Below are 18268 nucleotides of genomic sequence, written 5' to 3' on the forward strand. Positions count from 1 at the left end.
GCGGTGGTACAGTTTCCTGTAAGATTTTCTGCATTATGATTACTTATGATTGTTTAATATTGCCCTCATACAAAAATGTACAAAAGAAGGGCAAAGTAATGTATTAGGTCGTAAGTCAGTCTTAAATCATTATTAGACTTCAGCCATGTGCCCTTCCCATGCTCCTAAACCTAGTCGTACTTGTCCTCCAGGTCTCTGTGCTGCTGCTCCAGGCTCTTGTGAGAGCTCTTCAGGCCCCCGTGCTTTCCGATCAGGGCTTCATACTCGGCGGCCTGCCTCTCGTGGAGCGCCGCCAGCTTCTCGTGATCGCGGAGGAGCATCTCGTAGGTGGACCGGAGCTCCTCTTTCTCCTTCAGAGCACCCTCACGCTCACCCTCTACGCTGCTCTGCTGGCTCTGCAGTTGGGCGTTCTGGGCCATGAGGGCTGCACTCTTCGAGCTCAGGGTGGAGTTCTCCACCTAAGAGACAAGACGAAGACAGAGAGGAATTGATTAAGGAGGAGAAAAGAGATGGGTGCGGAAGGAGAGGATAGGAAGAGTGGGACAGATATGAAAACAATTATTGGAGCATGAAGATGAGAGAGAAAGGAGAAAAGGCAACCACAGAGAAAAGAGGAAAGGAATGATATATATATACAGTGGGAGAAGGAAACATTGAGAATGGAGTGTGAGATATGAGAGTGGTTTAAAATACAGATTCTCCACATTTTGTCATCTGTCTACACTTCTTAGAAAAAAATCTTTTTACTGTGATCTTTGAAGAGAGCAGAGTTTCTCCAATATCAAAGGACATCAATGTAAAATAAGTAGGGGTTGTTTTTGTCTAAAGGGGGCACTGTGTCTCTGTTGGGGTTGATCTACAGAACTCTAGCAGGTTTCTTTTCATGTTTCCTTTGTGGTCACAGTGGTTTCCTGTGAGAGAGACACACACACACATTCTCTACCTTTAAATAAAGACATCTTTTTACCGCGCGCGCACACACACACACACGCACACGCACACGCTACTGTATGGTCAGTGTAAATCCCGTTGCCCATAAGCAGGGTTTGAATTGCTGCCAAACAGGGAGTGCAAGTCTAAATCCATACCAGGAAGCTAAGCAGCCTGGCAGGGCAACTGCACAAACAGAGCAAAGTATAAGGCTGGCCAGCTTTGCATTGTGTAGAATTGTTTGAGGTCTTGGATTATTATTTTTTATTAATTATGTATGTCTTTGTATTATATCATATGCACCAATATGAGCTTATGTACATTACAGGGGCGGCTGTGGCCTAGTGGTAGAGCGGTCGCCTGCTGATCGGAAGGTTGGTTGTCCCTGGCCCTGCATGTCGAAGTGACCTTGGGCAAGATGCTGAGGACCTTGAGATTGTTTCGTCAACAGCTGTTTACAAGGTCAAGCTTTAACTTTGAACTTTAGCTTTGTAGCCAACATAGACAATTCTTTAAAGTGATCCAAGAAAAGGGAAATTGAACACTTACAATACAGATACTAAAATTTTTTATTTAAGGTGAGATTGTTTTTTTCAAATTCAATGCACTTTAGAAAGGGTTACCTGTTCCTTTGCAGCGAAATAAGTCAAGCTAGTGTTGCTTTACACAGTTCTGCGCTGTATCAACTGAGTGTCATATACTGTAATATATAGTGTCCGGTAAGTGTGAAGCAGATTATCATACAATAATATAAACTTGCAATCTTTTTCTGTTAATGTGTTTTATAGGTTAAGGTTATATTGATTACCTGTTAGAAACTGGTAGCTTTGTTATATGTATGTGTAATGTATTACGCTGTAAGAAAGTAGTCACCCATTGCCTACTGGACACTGTTTTGTATTGGATGGGTAGGGGATTACCTGCAGCTTGGCGTTCTGTGTTTGTAGTGTTGTATTGTTTTCTTGTAAAGAAGCAGTCTGTCTCTGCACTGCAACTATCTGAGCCTGCAAATTGGAGCTTTGAGTTTCCAGTTGTTTAAGTTGGCTCCTCAGGGCCGCCTTCTCAGCCTGGAGTGTGGCATTCTGGGAAAAAACAGACACATAATATAAGATATCGGGGTTTACAAGGATGCATTCAGATAAAAGTGCACAACCCAAATGAGTGCGTGTTCACCATTCATCTTGGAAAAGTTAGATAAGCAATACTGATTTTGGACTAACTTACATTCCTCTCCACCTCAATGTGTCTGTCTTTGACTTTCAGCAGTTCTCTGGTGGCTTCATGACTCTCTTTCTCCCATTTACTGAACGCCTGAGGGTCCTCCCCTCCTCTAGGGGGTGAGCTCTGCACCATCCTCTCTTCCTCCTCCCTTTGACGCAGCGCTTCGTAGTTCTTCTTCACCTGAAGAGAGACACATGAGTCAACATTTGAGTAGTTTTTTGTGCTACTTCAGCACAGTATAATGTATTCCTACAACATAAATATCATGTAACTGAAATTGAAATACTGCCCCAGGCTTGACTGCAAAATGACTAAATGATAAAAGGAGAATATTCTAGTGGAATATGGCACGAGTAATGCTGAAGTACAACAGCAAACAGACTCCATTATCGTTTCAAGGAAACTCAGAGCTCATATACAGAGCTCTCAACTTTTCCACTCAGCCCCTCAGCTTTGGATCCGATTTGTGTCAGCAAGTTCAAAACAGATACGCCTCCATAAAAGGAAAACAGACAACCACCACTCTACTCCACCTCATTCACAGACTCCTGCCGCCTCATGAATAGATAAACTGGTGATAGAAGAGGATGAGTGGATGAATAAATAATGTATCGGCCTTGAAAAGCCCTCAGTGTTTTCAATGTTTCTAGTGTTTTGGACCGCAGGGGAAAGATTTTGGGACACGCTGTTTTCAAGTGGACGGGCTGGGAAATGAGTGTTTGGATTGTCTTTTTGTGTTTGGGTCTTCTGTACTGTGGTTGAGCTAAGCATCTACATGGAACCAAAATACTCTGTTTGTGCATGTATTTCTAGGTTTAAAAGATGGATTTGTGTCACTGACTGTCTTGAGCTCCTGCCGAAGTTGTTGGTTGAGGTTGGAGGACTCCTGCAGTCTGGCCTCTAGGGCGGCGATCTTCTCCTCTTTAATCTCCAAAGATGATTTCAGAGTTGACTCCAATTTGGTTTCCAGGAGCCTAAACCTGAAAATAAATACTCAAGTTAGCTCTGGGTCAGTGTGTTTGTGTCTCCAATCTAGAGTGTGATCACATATTTGTAATCCTCAACACAGTTAATGCTTTATTGTAAGGCGAGCTGACTTCTTGTTGAACATTGAGGCATGTGTGTGAGATGATTACCTGTCGTCAGAGCTCTCGTCATGCAGCAGCCTTTCCTTGTTCAGTCCAATCTTTTCCAACTCATGGGTCAGTTTCTCCAGATCATTATTCATCTGCTGAGTCCGCAGCTTCTCACTCACAAGCTCCTAAACACACACAGGCAAACACTGAGTAACTCTGAGATGTCCTTCCACCTTCCATTTATTCATTAACTAGAATTACCACCTTGCGATTGAATGCCTCCACCAACTAGTCAAGTTGCAGTTTTACATCCATGTCTGTCCAGACTCATAATACATGTAGTGAAGACTTTGAGGCAGTTTAATAAAAAGTAATAAGTGTATTTTTTGGTAAAACATGGATGCTTCAGACACATTTCCAACCTGGCAGCAAAGAACATCTATACAATCACCACAGTTTCAAGGTGGGCAGTGGGCACCCATGATTAGTGTCTCGGTCATCACTTCCTTATTTTAGCCTATTAGACATTTGTGTGTAATGTTGTCATAATTAGCGTAGTGTTGTCAATGTCCCTGTGAGCTCAGTACAGGTATTGGCGCTCCAATCTGTGCCAAATTTGAATATATCCCTTGCAGAAGGTCCCAAGATATCGTCTTCACGAGAATGGGTCGTACGATCAACACGCATATACAGTGGTGCTCAAAAGTTTACATACACATGCTTAAGTTGACTAAAAAAGAGGAATAAAAAAATCATGTTTTGAAATTTATTTTAATACCTAAATTAAAAAATGGAGGTAAATCCAACCTTTAAGGACACCAATTTTCTTGTGAATGGATAACGTATTGTAAATAAATAAATGTTCTTATAAAATACAGGGGTCATAAGTATACATACCCCTATGTTAAATTCATAGAGGCAGGCAGATTTTTTTATTATTAAAGGCCAGTTATTTCCTGGTTCAGGATATTATGCACTGATAAAGTTCCCTTGGCCTTTAGAATTAAAATAGCCCCACATCATCACATACTCTTCACCATGCTTAGAGATAGGCATGGTTTTATTTCAGTTAGACTAATACCTGGTTGATTTGCATTGAGAGAGATTTTATAGAAAGTATCCCATGCCATCTCTAAGCATGGTGAAGAGTATGTGATGATGTGGGGCTATTTTAATTCTAAAGGCCAAGGGAACTTTATCAGGATGCATAATATCCTGAATCCAGGAAATAATAATAAGAAAAAAAAGCAATGTTTGTGGGTTTCTTCAAATACCTTCAAGACATTCTTGCACTAACAAAGGAGCATGATGGATAATGGAAGCATGGGAAGATCAGATCAAGATTTCTATTATACCTCTCTGAGTGCATTGAGGGTCTTCTTATCAATGGTTCCCAGTTTGACCAGCTCCTTGTTCTCTCTCTCCAGGTCTTTGACTCTCGTGCAGGAGTCCCTGAAGAAGATCATCTCCTTGCCCATGGTGCGATTCTCTTTCTCCAAGGTGGAGATCCGCTGGTTGTTGTCATCTAGCTTGGAGTCGCGGATCTCGGCCTGCTGCCTCAGCCGCTTGTTCTCTTTCTCCAGTAGCTTCTTGTCTTTCTCTAGCTGGGAGCTTTCCTGCTCCAGAGTCTTGTTCTGTGGGATAACGAGAAGTAATGCACAGCAGGTGGATAAAATATCATTTGATGGGATTTACTTTTGGTCTAAATGCCTTGTAAATACTTGTTGGCAAAAAAAGTGGGCAAAGATTTACTTTAAATGGCCAAAAATCAATTTTGACAAATAATCTGGGATAATCCAACTTTGCTGGGAAACACGCAGTAATTTCATCAGAAGGAACTAAATGAGAGGCAGTGCTGCACAAGTGCCAAATAACGCATTTTCCCTTTTTATTATAAAATATAATAGTCTTTAGACTGCTGTTTCACAAAAACACTTTCAGTCAGCCTCAGATAGACAGATTTTGGCCAATCTGATTGACCTCATTCTGCTAGGCAGAATCAGTCCATCCCAGAAATAAGTCACTGAAGCTGTGTAAGTAAAACACTTGTTGTACCTGTTGTGCTCCAGAGAAAAATGCAGTCCAAAAATGTCTTAAACTGAATCAAAATTTAGTTTTTATTTTTCAGGCTGCCAATTCCAACATTTCAGCACGTGATTATTGCTACTGAATGAAGCCATGTGAAAAAGTTATTTTTTTGCCTACCTCCTGCTCCAGCTGCTCCAGGCGTTTACTGGAGATCTTGAGCTCCTCCAAGTTGCGTTGGAGGGTTTGGTTCTCAGTCTCCACCTCTTGCAGCTCTGCCTCCAACTGTTGAATCTTTTTGCTGCTGTTCTCTAAAGCCTTCTGCAGGCGCTGGTTCTCTGTATCTAGGCCCTGGTAACTCACCTGGGAGAGGAAAGACAGATTAGGATATTAAAAGCATCCATGAACTAGTTGTGCTGCTCCCTGATGCCATTACATGACAGATCCCCTGTAACGTACCTGTAAAAGTATTCACTAGTGACAATAAATCATAAAAATGTAATGTGTAAGGTGCCTTTAACTCTAACTCAGAACGCTGTTTTTGCACAACTTTGTTGTCTCCGTAAATTAAGCCGCTTACACATGATCTGCGGTGAAAAATCGCTCTGTGCTGGCTGTGCCATTGTTATCCCATAGGGAGAGCAGTGGAGACCACTCGGAGTAAGCGCTACCCTTGCGCTTTGCCTCTGTGCTTGCAATATGCCCTGCACCCTTCTTTGTGGTTTTACCTTTGAACATGTGTAGGTGGCTTTACACATAAGCACCACTGGTGCAGATTAAAGCAGTAGTCCACTTTTTATTCCTTAAAGAAAGCTTCTTGCCGCATATGTTTGCATTTTAACTATGTCTTACTACCAACCAGTGACGGAATGTATAACTGGCATGGCTAAAGTCTTACTTCTAATCTCTCTGTCTTTTTGGACGAGGCCTTGAGCAGTTCCAGGCTGCGCTTCATCTGGCTCCTCTCGCTCTCCAGTTCCCTGTTCTCAGCTTCTAGCTGAGCGGCCTTAGCCCCCGCCAACCGGAGACTCTCTGCTGAGCGCCGAAGCTCCATGTTCTCCTGCTCCAGCTGCGAGTTCTCCTTTTCCAGAGCCTCCAGCTGGAAGGGCATGTTCTTCAGAGTGTCCAGCTTCTTCTTCAGACGACGGCCCTCTGCCTCTAGCTCAGTGTTCTCCTTCTCCAAAGAAGACACCTACAGACACACACACACACACACACACACACACACACACACACACACACACACACACACACACACAACACACACACACACACACACACACACACACACACACACACACACACACACACACACACACACACACACACACACACACACACACACACACACACACACACACACACACACACACACACACACCCACACACAACCAAAAAAACACACACACACACACACACACACACACACACACACACACACACACACACACAAGTGATGCATGAAGATGAGGAGTAAAGCGTTTGTCCGACAACACCAAGCTGGTCCTGATTGTGTGTAATAGCAGCCTAAAACTCTCTGTAGTCATATCCAATTCCAAATTGTAACTATGCAGTACATAAGTAACACAAGTAGTAAATGAGAGATACAACAGCTATTCATAGCAAAGCTATTCAACCTCAAGACACAGTTTACTTTGTATGTAATGTTTACTTAAATGATTTGGAGAATATTATTACAATAATAAATGACTAATATTCCACATCTGATTTGATAACAATAAACTAAGGGTATTAAAGTTGATCCATGTGGAGAAACGTACACCGACTGACTAACGGAGCATGCAGACATACTGACAAATTACAAATCAGGTAGAAAACAAAATGCACCACACCTTTTCACAGGTGATTCCAAGGCTGGCAACTTTCTTCTGCAGGCTGTCATTGTCCCTTTCTAGCTTCTGAATCTGAATCTCCAACTCTTCTGCTCTCTCACCTTTCTCCTTCACCACTTCAAGCTCCTTACCTGCATAAAAAAAAATAACAAACACACAAAATGTTGATCACGCATATTCAAAATAACAAGAAACAAGGAACTTAGTATGTGTAGAAAACGCAGCTGTCAAAATACTGATTGTAATGAACAAAAAACACATGTTTGTGTATACATAACATGTCACTCACGTAGTTGTTTCCTTTCAAACTCCATCTTGTTGAGTTTGGCAGCTGTCTCGCAGATGGACTCGTGGAGAACGCGATTCTCTTTTTCCACATCCTTGACCCGGGCCTCGGCACCAACCTGGCAGCGCTGACGCAGGGACGACACCGTCTGGCTCAGGTGCTTGTTCTCCTGCTCCAGGCCCTTCAGCTGGAGAACACACATCAGAGTTTCATTGAAAAACTAAGAGGTCATGTCTAATATAAGTGATTTACTCATCAACTTGATTGCAGTAAGCTATATGGGTATTCATTAAGTTTGGTGGTGAGTTTAAGGTATCCTTTACCTTTGAACCTTAAACTAAAATGTTTAAGGTTCAAAGGTTTCAAAATGTGTTTTGAAGTTGTAGAAACACAAAACAGCCTATAAAAAGGACTAAAAAAGAAAAACTACTACTACACTTCATTTCAAAATTATATGTTTTGGCACTGCATTAGTTATATTTCATTATGTCTACAACAACTGGATGAAATTGCTCAGAGTAATCTGTGAGCGCAGCGTGTTGCGTTTTCTCTGTCTCATCAAAGGCGGATTTTACAAATCAGATAATTAAACTAATCAAAGGTGTTAAATTTGCATCTAACAGCTACAAAGTCCCTGCAGACACACAGCGAGCAACGGCATCTGGGCCACAGAGTGCCAGAAATCTGTGTGATCAATAAAACAGTGGTAGTTCCACTTAATAGTTTTTTTTTAAGCCAAATCAATTGCACAAAGATTTCTCTCAGGAAAACGCTGCACAGACTTTGGTAAATTACACAGCTTAGTCATTTTCTTGGAGCTTCCTGGAACGAGAATCAATACTGGTTTTGTAGGGAGTAGCGTGTGTGACGCACAGTCTCAAAGCCCGGTTTGTTTAAATGTGTTGGTGTACCCGACCATATGCTTGTCCAGTATACAGACTGTTAACTATATTTCAAAGCACATGAATGCTTGATGTGATTATAGTCATTCTTAGAGAAGTTGGTCTGTATGACATAACACATTAGGTGAAATGCACTAACTTTTTCTGCCATCTTGAACACAACGGGCCTAATATGTTGATATTCAAATAATAAGGGAAAAAATAAGTGACCATCTGGTTTTGGTCCGAACTTCCCAAATTAAATATGTGTGTGTATTAGTGTGTACCTGTCTCTCAGAGTTTTCTCTGAGTGTTTCCAGAGTCTTCTCCAGTAAAGCCTTCTCCTTCATCAGGTCAGTACTGAGAGATTCAGCACTAAGGAGCGACTCTCTGTCTGCTGTCCGTTCAATCCCCAGCTGCTCCAACTGTAAACAATGATTTAATGAAGATGTGCTATCTTGACTGGGTTTTAATGTTCTGCTTAGTGTTCATGACAAAACAGTGACTATGGCTCAGTAATGTCTGTAAAATATTGTACATGTGATTGCCAGTCACAAAGAAGCCGGTGCAATATTGATCCATGATTTCTGTTGTTTAAGTCTACCAGGAGTTGCATTCACATTTAAATATGTTTTGGCTCTAGGGCTCAAGTCACCCGGAAATACATTTCTCACTCTTGATTTTCTCTTTGTGAGAGAAAAACACAATTTTATGCTTTTTATTCAGAGAGCACAGAGAGAGGCTTATGTGTCTGAAAATAGCTGAGGGACTTCTCTTAGCAAGGGGCATTCGGGTGTCAAAGACTGGAAAAGAAAAGGCAATCCAGGGCTGTCTGGATTTACAGCTTTGCTTTCATCCTCCTATCCCCTCTCTCTTTACACTCTCTCCTTCTTTTATTTCCAACTGTCACTGTGTGAAAAGGCCTGAAGCTTAAGTGGTGGGGTGATATATCATGACTGTGGGAGTGCTGGTCCTGTATGCTAATCTTGGTGACCCTGATGAGGGGCAGAAAATTAAACTGCAATTCCAACTGAAGATGCAAAGTGAAACACTTAAAAAAAAGAAATTTACAAAAAAGTATTTTAGTATTGGAAAAAATCTACAAGCATTTAAGAGATGAGGAAATGTATGTTTCTCTCGAAGAAAAACTGTCAACCTAACCCTAACGTTTCACTTCCAGGATTGCTCAGGTACCGATTCCGCCGGTCTTCTCTCCAATGACCATTTCCTTCCACATTCTTTGTGTTGGAATTTTGTTCATTTCACGTTTTCTGTTGCACAACTAAATACAACTTTTAAAACGTACAGGTCCACCAAAACAAGTTCCTTACCGAGGCTATTTTGCAGTGGTTCTGTGTGGAGCTTAGCACCGCCCATGACGTTTGCGATTGGTATAAAGAAATGCAACTAAACCAGAGCACGTTTTCCTCCCATCTTGAAAGATTATTTGTTATAAAATCGAGATCTCGATTCACCCTGTTCACAATTAAATTTTTTAAATAACTTCAATTTTTTTCATTTATTTTGATTCTCATTTAATTTTACGAGTTGACTGCATCACAAATGCTACTACTTTCTTCTGTTAGTTTTAAACGTAGACTGTACAATGCTGCAATACTCTCCCTTCTCTTCATTGAAGCCTCTATGTTTACAGGCGTGTGGTGATGCACAATGTTCTACAGGTGCCAAAAAAATCTGTTTGGTACTGCAAATTTGTTTTGTTGTTGTCAAAAAATAGTGGTAGAGAATCGTGAAATTAATTGTAAACAAAAAAATCATGATTTATATTTTTTCACAAATCGTGCAGGCCTACTCCCATCCCAAATGCTGCTGTATGCGGAGTGGCCAGACCCTCCTTCAGCACGCTTTAGAGGAGGGGCAATGTGAGACTAACCTACCTAGAAAAAAAACACTAAAATACACAGTCCATTGCTTACTTTCTGGTTCAGTCTCTGGTTTTCCTGGCTGACTTTAGCCAGCTTTGTCACTGTGTCCTGACTGGCTGCTCCTCTGAGCTCCTCCACAGTCTTCAGCAGGGTCTGGTTGTCTTTCTCCAGCTTCAACAGGCGGCTCGAGGTCAGCTCATTCACCTCCTCGCCCAGGGACTTCTGAGGGGCTAATTTAATGACAGTAAGAAGATGGGGATTATACATCAATGGTTTAACAAATACTAACAAATGAAGTTCTGTTTAGACATTTAGTGCTCCAATTCTAAAAGTAATAAATCATCAAAAAATAAAGACAAAGCCCAAGGGTCCAACCTCACATGTCTTAAAGCTTTTAAAGTGTAATTTTAACAAACACACAACACAAAGTCTTTATTTAGATCCCCGGCTAGTTAATCCTTTTAACAGCTTTTATAATCCAAAATGCACAGATTATCCAAGAGCCACTGAATATAATTACAGGATTTAACAGAGTGGAAAGAAAAACAGAGTGGAGGCTGGCAACTACAGAAGGGCCATGGGGATGATGCTAGAGTCAAGAGGCAATAAGTAAAGCCAGGTGCTTTGGCCTTCTGAAGTCTTCAACCTGTTAAACTCAGATTACTGTCAACTGGATGATATTTGAACTCCATGTCCTGTTCTTTGCAATTCTTTAACACTCCTATTTTTTCCATTTTTTAACTTTCGGTCAAAATACAGAAACCTTTTCTCGTTCTCTGATTTTAGAAATATCCTTGGCTCCATCTGCTTCTTACCTTCAGTCAGATCTGGTGTCTTGGATAGTTGCTCCAGCTCCCAGCCCAGGTGCAGGGACTCGTCCATGCTCTGTTTCTGGGCCATCTCAAGCACAAGGTTCTCCTCCAGCAGCTCCTCCATACGCTTACGGTCCATGTCCCGCTCCTGGAGATGACAGAGAGATATAGATAAATGATCAACACACGACTGCTGAAATTACTGCCCATGTTTTTTTTTCTACCCCTGCTTCTGACCCCAATTTTTGATTTGAACCCCAGCTTGTCCAGCTCCAACACACATTACACAGATCTATAAACCTGTCATCTCACCATCTCCAGGTCGTGGATCTTGGATTTGAGCTGTAGACTCTCTTTTTCCAGGAGGTGCAGTTTGTCGGAGCGGGTACGGCTAGCATCCAGCTGCTCCTCCAACATGCTCTTAGTCTCCAACAGGACCTGGTTGTCTTCCTTCAGCTCCTACAGAAACCACCACAGCAGCAGAGAATACAAGTTAAAACAACAAAACATAAAACACTACAGCTAGTACAAAAGCATTATTTTGTAGAAGACATTGTTTATTATTACTTTTAATATCAGTAGTATAACTACAATCAATAGAAACCGTATTAATAATATAAGCAGTGGTGAAAAGAAGTTTGATCTTTGTAAAAAGGTTTGCTCCAAATACAAAGGGTTATCTACAATATTATATTTAGTTAAATATACAACTATAAAGTATATAAAGTCATGAGATTATGCCGTATAGACAGCCGCTGGGGGCTTGCATATTGGTCACAGGTTGCTTGCATGCTGTTAATAACAAGGTCAGTTTGAACTATTATTATTGAGACTTTTTACGTTTGAAGGAATAGCGGATTCCTTTAATGTATCCCGGGGGTGTCCTTTAAGGAACACTGTCTTCATGGATTGATGTAATGCTCTGTGTGTTCAGTTGTGTACCTCGACTCTGGCCTTGTAAAACTCAATGTCGTGAAGTCTCTCCTTGTACCGGCTCAGCTCGCTCTCCAGTTTGTCGACACGGATTGCTTTCTCTCTGAGTGCGTCCAGCTCATCACGGTAGGCCCGAGCCGACCGAGCGTCCGACAGTAACTGGTAGCTCTGGAGGAGTTGACAGCCAAATATAGAGCATGAACATGTGGATTTGTGGATATGCATATGTACAAGTGTATGGATAAGTGAGGAACCACATTAACAAAGTATGTAAACAGAAATACAATGCTGTGAACTCATCCACCTTGTTTACAGCATCATTTGTTGGCCAGCAAGTCAGCCTGCCGCACACTCCAAATCAAAAGCCATGTAAGGTTGTTGCTCGACTAAACATAGCTCTAATAGCCTTTAATGAGCTAAGTCACTAGCGAGCTGATTAAAGCCTTGCAGCACTGCAAAGACAATGTACTTAAAAAGAGGAGGGAGCATTAGGTGAAAGGGAGAGGATATCATATGTATGTTTCTGTGTTGTGTAGGTGTGAGGATTGCTGTGACTTATTGCAGTACCTCTTGCTGAAGCTTCTTGAGCTCCACTTCCATGTTCTCAAGCTCCTGCTTGGTGTCCAAAAGCTGCTCACTCTTCTCCTCTCTGAAAAAGAGCCAGGGAGGGAGATGAGTTAAAAAAGGAGAAAATGGAGAAAAAAAAGGCCAGAGGATGTAACCTAAAGACAGGAAGGACAGAAAGAATGCCAGGAGGTAGAGTAATTTACAGATTCCTCTGGAGCAAAAAAGCAAGAAAAATATGATGTTATGTGTCTCTGCTTGTGTGAATAAGATTAGGCCTAAGCCATACACTGTCTTAAAGTGTGCATGCATGTGTGTACCAATTCAGACAAGGAGAGTCCTTTAAGGCCGTTTCCATTTCAAAGCTTGCAGCTAAATCATTTAATGGTAGCAACCTACTGACATAGTTGCACAGAATAGTTACATTTTACATAATAACAGCTAATAGTCTGGCCTGTTTCAGTAAATGATTGCTATTAATCATGCAAGAGTATACATTTTTAGCATCCACTTTAAACTGGCTTACTAGTCATACTAAAGTGTGAACTAAAGGCTCAACTAGAAATAATTAAAAGCAATCCTACTTTACCATTTGGAGGCTATTGAGTCAGCATTAAAACATAGCAAACGCAACATTCCATTAGGCATCAAAGGCCTTTGTTAGCATGTTATAAAAATCAGCAACTCAAATGTTGGTTTCAAGACATCAATAAACCCACCAACCCATTTTCTTATGTAAAAATAGCCTATTGTGTCTGGAGTCCGAACTGGGATGGTAAGGACTCAGGACACACTGTCTTTTCTGTGTCCTTCCTTGAATTTGGCTACAAATAAACAACCTTCTTCTGTTAGACCTCACACTCGACATAACACACAAGACAGCAGCTAAAAACAACTGAAGAAAAGATAGTACCCTGTGACTACTTCAGGGGTAAATATATGCAAATCTGCCCCCTAAGGCTCAAACAGTTATTCTGGAGAAACATCTACAACACATAAGATCAGAAAAGGAGAGAATAAAGTTTTGGTTGTGCAAGTGGTACAAAACAGAATAATTGTTTCCCTCTCAACAGTTGGGTGACAGCAAAATAGGGCAGCCTGACATTTGCTGTCTATGTGCATTTGTGTGTGTGTGTGGGTGTGTGTGCGCGCAAATTCTCCAGGCTCTTATCATAGAGTGAGAATGTGTCAAACTGCTTTGAAAGAAAATTACTGCATTCCTGAGATGCTGGTGTGTGTGTGTGTGTGTGTGTGTGTGTGTGTGTGTGTGTGTGTGTGTGTGTGTTGTGTGGTGTGTATGAAACCACTCCACTGAACATCTGATGGCCTATTTAATTACAGCTCTCTGGAAACTCTGGTGCATCTCAATAAGAAAAAAGGCAGCCTTATTTATATATCTTCTTTTCTTTCATTTATATCCTCTTTCCTCCCACAGTTTGGGAAGCTGAAGTCAATATGCAGGCCCAATGTTACTTTACCCATTTCTGTTTCATCAGTTTCACCCCCTTCACCTCCTGCAGCTCCTCCCGTCCCCATGCAACTCCCCTTTTCTAAACACCTGTCAACTCTAGCATGGCAGATTAGTTTGGGGATCATATTATGGATGCAGCTGGCTCTGCTGCTTATGTTAATGGTTTAACATGCCCAGTATGCACTCCTATATTTGAAAAGCCAAGAAACAAATGCAACCTTATTCGTAGTCAGTACATGTCTAACTGCTTACGCTAATCTTAATATTTGGTTGTAAGCCTAAATCTTTGCCCTATCAAAAACAGATCCTTGTCTATCTGGGAACCAACAAAAAGCATTCATACATACACATTAAATATGAAGCTACAACAATGAAGAATGAGAAGAAAAAAAAATAAAACAAAATATATATATATATATATATATTTATTTATATATATATATAACACACACACACACACACACACACACACACACACACACACACACACACACACACACACACACACACACACACACACACACCACACCACACACACACACACACACACACACACACACACACACACACACACACACACACACTATAGTTACTAAATATTCCTCTGTAATATTTTGAACTGTTTCTTAACTATAATAGTAAGTCACGGAACATTGGGATGTACCTGTACTTTAAGTAATTTTTTTTTTTTTTAAACATCATCAAACATGACGAATTGAAAAAAAGAATCTCCTTTGCCTACAATAAATGAGTGTTTCTACAATAAAGAAATAATGTTTATAATGTCTTAATTAATGCAGAAACATGCGTTTCATAAATAAGGATTACAATACAGCGGACTGGTTTAAAATACTAACAATCAGTCTAGAACAACATGTGCACATTACGTTTGGTTGTAACCAATTACAGCATAACAGAACCTTCCTGCCTTTCATCTCAGTGAGTTAGTGAGGATGTGTAGCTGTTACTGATCTACTGGCATTCAAGTTGTAGATGCTGGTTGACCCCAAACCCAGACATTAGTAACAGTTAAAGGGTGAAGATTTGCCAATGCTAAAATTATGTTGTGAAATATCCCTGACTGCTGAAAAAAAACCAGAAACAAAAGATATATATGTAAAGGCAATAAGAGACATTTAGAGACAGATGAAAGAAAGCAGTGCAAAATATTTTTACCAAGGATTTCAGTAAAGACTCACTAAGAAAAAGCAGATCTAATATGACTAAGTGTGTTCCATATATAAATGTCTGTCTGAGTTTGAACAGGAGGAGAAGCAGCCAAGACTCAGTAGCTGTAACAAACAGACCACTGTGGGAACATTGAACCATAACCCCCAGCTCTGATCTACACACATATTTGTATGCAGAGATGCACCCAGACACAATAAACACACTCCCATTCTGCCTTAGAGAAGAAACTGCAATCATGTGACCAGACCACATCAGCTCGAACTGCCTTCCAGCCCTTTTTGTCTCTGGCCATTCACAGCAACAAGTAAATAATACTATGGCAACCAACAAACACAATAACTCATTGGTCTGCCCGGTGTTGTTCTGTAGCCCCATTTAGATCAAATGAAGAAATCGCCATAATGTAGGTCAAGGAAGTATAAGGGAGATGTCTACAGTAATGAATGTCAGACCTGTCCAGCACAAGTACAACAATAAAGAGATGCCTGAGAGTGACCTGAACTCAATTCTGAGTTATAATTGATACATTGTTTGCATTAAGCCCTCACACATGCCACTGCCTATTGGTCAAAGGAGACAAAACAATGTGCTCTGCTAAATAAAAAGGGGCAAAATGATACAGCATTCAAATGTGACCTAAGGCCTTTTCCAAATCATTAGGATCACTGGGAGCTAAAATTAGCATGGAGGACTTGTTTGAATACATTTTCTACTTGCTAAGGTGATGAATAGTCTTCTTGTCTGGAAATCAGATCCACTGACCAATTCAAGGTGAAAGAAATTTCATAACCAGGGTGTATAGACACTGTGAACTGTTTACAGAACACTGATGACAGAAGCCTTGATTCCCATTGATTTAAAAATCAAAGAACTGCCAATGACGATATCAGACTATGAGTTCCAAGTTTAGATTGAAACAGATGGCAGTAAAAGAAGCAAAAATGGCAACTAGTTGCCATGTGATTGTATCTTATTTAATTGTAAATATGGACTGGTAGTTGTATGAAGTTCTTAAGATTGTCTATGGCGGACTTTGGAGGTATAGTTTTTTTTGTTTCCTGCATTCTGTCCCCTTCGCCCAATTTCAGTATTTTCTATAATGATAACGGCGTGGCACTCACAGTTCCTGTCGAAGGCGTCTGATCTTGGCCTTGGCATCAGCCAACTCCACTGAGAGGTGCTGTCGGCTTTCGGTCCTCCTGATACTGGGGGAGTCACCGGGAGACTGGGTTGGACAGGGAGCCAGTGGAGACAGCTGTACACAGTCTCTCTCCTGGGTTAACTCCACTATAGTCTGCATGTGGGGGAAAAAAAGAGAGCAAGCAGTGAGATTTCTAGATGTGTATATACAGAAGCCCATCAATAGAAGTCAGGCTGTGTGAGTTGACTTGATTCCTCAAAGCCAGACTCAGGGAAAAAAAACACACTACAAAAGGTGTTAAAACAGGAACATAATTTGTGAATCTGTATATGTTGCTTTTATCCTACAATGGCAAAGATAGAAGTAGCATGGACTGGATTAAAAGAGGAGATCCATCCATAGCACCCCCACCATGCAAAAGTAGAACACAGGCATTAGAGCAAAAAGTACATTCACAGTCCCACACAGCCTATGTTGATCTACTGCCCGTGATAGGAAATGGGACTTTAATTGAGAGCGGCTGGACTACACAGTGATAATCTGGAGGCTATTAGAACCCCTGACACACACAAAATGATCGGCTATATCAGTTGCGGGCATCTGCACCCTATGGGTAGGGAACTAATGTAATGAAGCACATACTTTAAAAAGACACACACACACACACACACACACACACACACACACACACACACACAACACACACACACACACACACACAACACACACACACACACACCCACACACACACACACCAACACACACACACACACACACACAACACAACACACACACACCACACACACCCACACACACACACACACACACACACACACACACACACACACACACACACCTTCCTGAGGCTGCTCTCTTGTGGTAACAACAAAAAAGGCAAAGTTTCCACATACTGTAGTGCTGACTATAAGTGGCCTATCATTTTCATTAGGAAAGTTCTGTCCGTAGAACTGTAAAAAAACATCTACAAACACGCATCTGCTCATGACAAAAACTCACAAAATAGTCCACTCTCCTTGTTGTCCTTTGCGCTGCCTTGTTTATTTCTGTTTGGCTTATGTTGCTTTAGAAATAAAAATAATTTCTGACAAGGCTTAAAGCTATAACAAACTTTATACACGCCCTTACCTCCAGCTGGGTGTCCCTCTCATCCACCAGGCGTTTGAGATGAAAAGCCAGATTTCTGGAGAGGCTGTCCAGGTCCTCAGAAGGCATTTCCCCACTTTCCAACCACTGCATGTCCACTACGTTCTCCTGATTATGAGTCACCTAAAATCAACATAATACCATCAATAACAAGATTTTGTCCCCTGATGTAGATGACTAAATGCTGTTCAAAGATGCCTTTAAAGTTTGCATTCATTACACCTGGTCAGACTGGTACATTTATCAATTGTTTTTTTCCAATATTAGCGTATTGTCCATAAGCTGAGTGGTAATTGAGTTAAAGGAGGTCTAGGAAGTTAAATTTCATAATTCTCTCCAGTTTTGTTTTCTATGGAAGAAATACCTCTTGGATGTGGGATGCTATGGCAGCTTTGGTGTCAAAGTCCAGAGTCTGAATACGCTCAATGTACTCTTCCTTCTTCTCACACTGTAAACAGAGGTGGGAGGGGGGCGAGAAGAGATGGAGAAAGACAATTTTCTAACGTTCAAGAGATCAGACAAAGACCATGTTCCTCTTTTTGTACTGGATATAAGCTTTAAGGAGGATTAGTGGTTCCACCCGAGTGTCGATTGCCATCACTGACGATCATAGCTGTAGCTGATAAATACCATAGACAGTGAAAGGAATGGACAAATTGATGCCTTAGACTTTGACGGAGACCAGTGAAGTCAATAAAAAGCAATTTTCCGATGATGAAACTGTCTGCAAGCTTTACCTGACAATATGGTAATTCATCTACTATGCGACAGAAATTTGCATGGTTATCCCACAATTGTTAGCCTATTTTTACAAAAACGTCAGAGCCATAACAT

The 18268-nt window shown here is 41.0% G+C and overlaps 1 protein-coding gene across 6 annotated transcripts in view; it reads right to left on the reverse strand.

Annotated features, from left to right (window-relative positions):
- ccdc88ab (coiled-coil domain containing 88Ab) overlaps positions 1–18268 on the reverse strand; it is a 68126-nt gene that overhangs the window by 16889 nt on the left and 32969 nt on the right. For all 6 annotated transcript variants that reach the window (XR_004335888.1, XM_032541286.1, XM_032541283.1 and 3 more), the window contains exons 6-24: positions 17799–17882; positions 17417–17557; positions 16251–16423; positions 12471–12552; positions 11913–12071; positions 11283–11429; positions 10974–11118; positions 10210–10388; positions 8560–8697; positions 7395–7578; positions 7106–7236; positions 6151–6444; positions 5433–5615; positions 4583–4861; positions 3288–3412; positions 2993–3131; positions 2155–2331; positions 1851–2012; positions 181–458 (exon numbers count right to left, since the gene is read on the reverse strand). Coding sequence is in view for 5 of the 6 variants with exons in the window: in XM_032541286.1 (XP_032397177.1) it covers positions 181–458; positions 1851–2012; positions 2155–2331; positions 2993–3131; positions 3288–3412; positions 4583–4861; positions 5433–5615; positions 6151–6444; positions 7106–7236; positions 7395–7578; positions 8560–8697; positions 10210–10388; positions 10974–11118; positions 11283–11429; positions 11913–12071; positions 12471–12552; positions 16251–16423; positions 17417–17557; positions 17799–17882 (3200 nt within the window). In the remaining variant the exon portion in view is untranslated. The remainder of the gene's footprint in view (positions 1–180; positions 459–1850; positions 2013–2154; positions 2332–2992; positions 3132–3287; positions 3413–4582; positions 4862–5432; positions 5616–6150; positions 6445–7105; positions 7237–7394; positions 7579–8559; positions 8698–10209; positions 10389–10973; positions 11119–11282; positions 11430–11912; positions 12072–12470; positions 12553–16250; positions 16424–17416; positions 17558–17798; positions 17883–18268) is intronic.

The sequence above is a fragment of the Etheostoma spectabile genome, chromosome 17, assembly GCF_008692095.1.
Source record: "Etheostoma spectabile isolate EspeVRDwgs_2016 chromosome 17, UIUC_Espe_1.0, whole genome shotgun sequence".
NCBI lineage: Eukaryota > Metazoa > Chordata > Actinopteri > Perciformes > Percidae > Etheostoma > Etheostoma spectabile.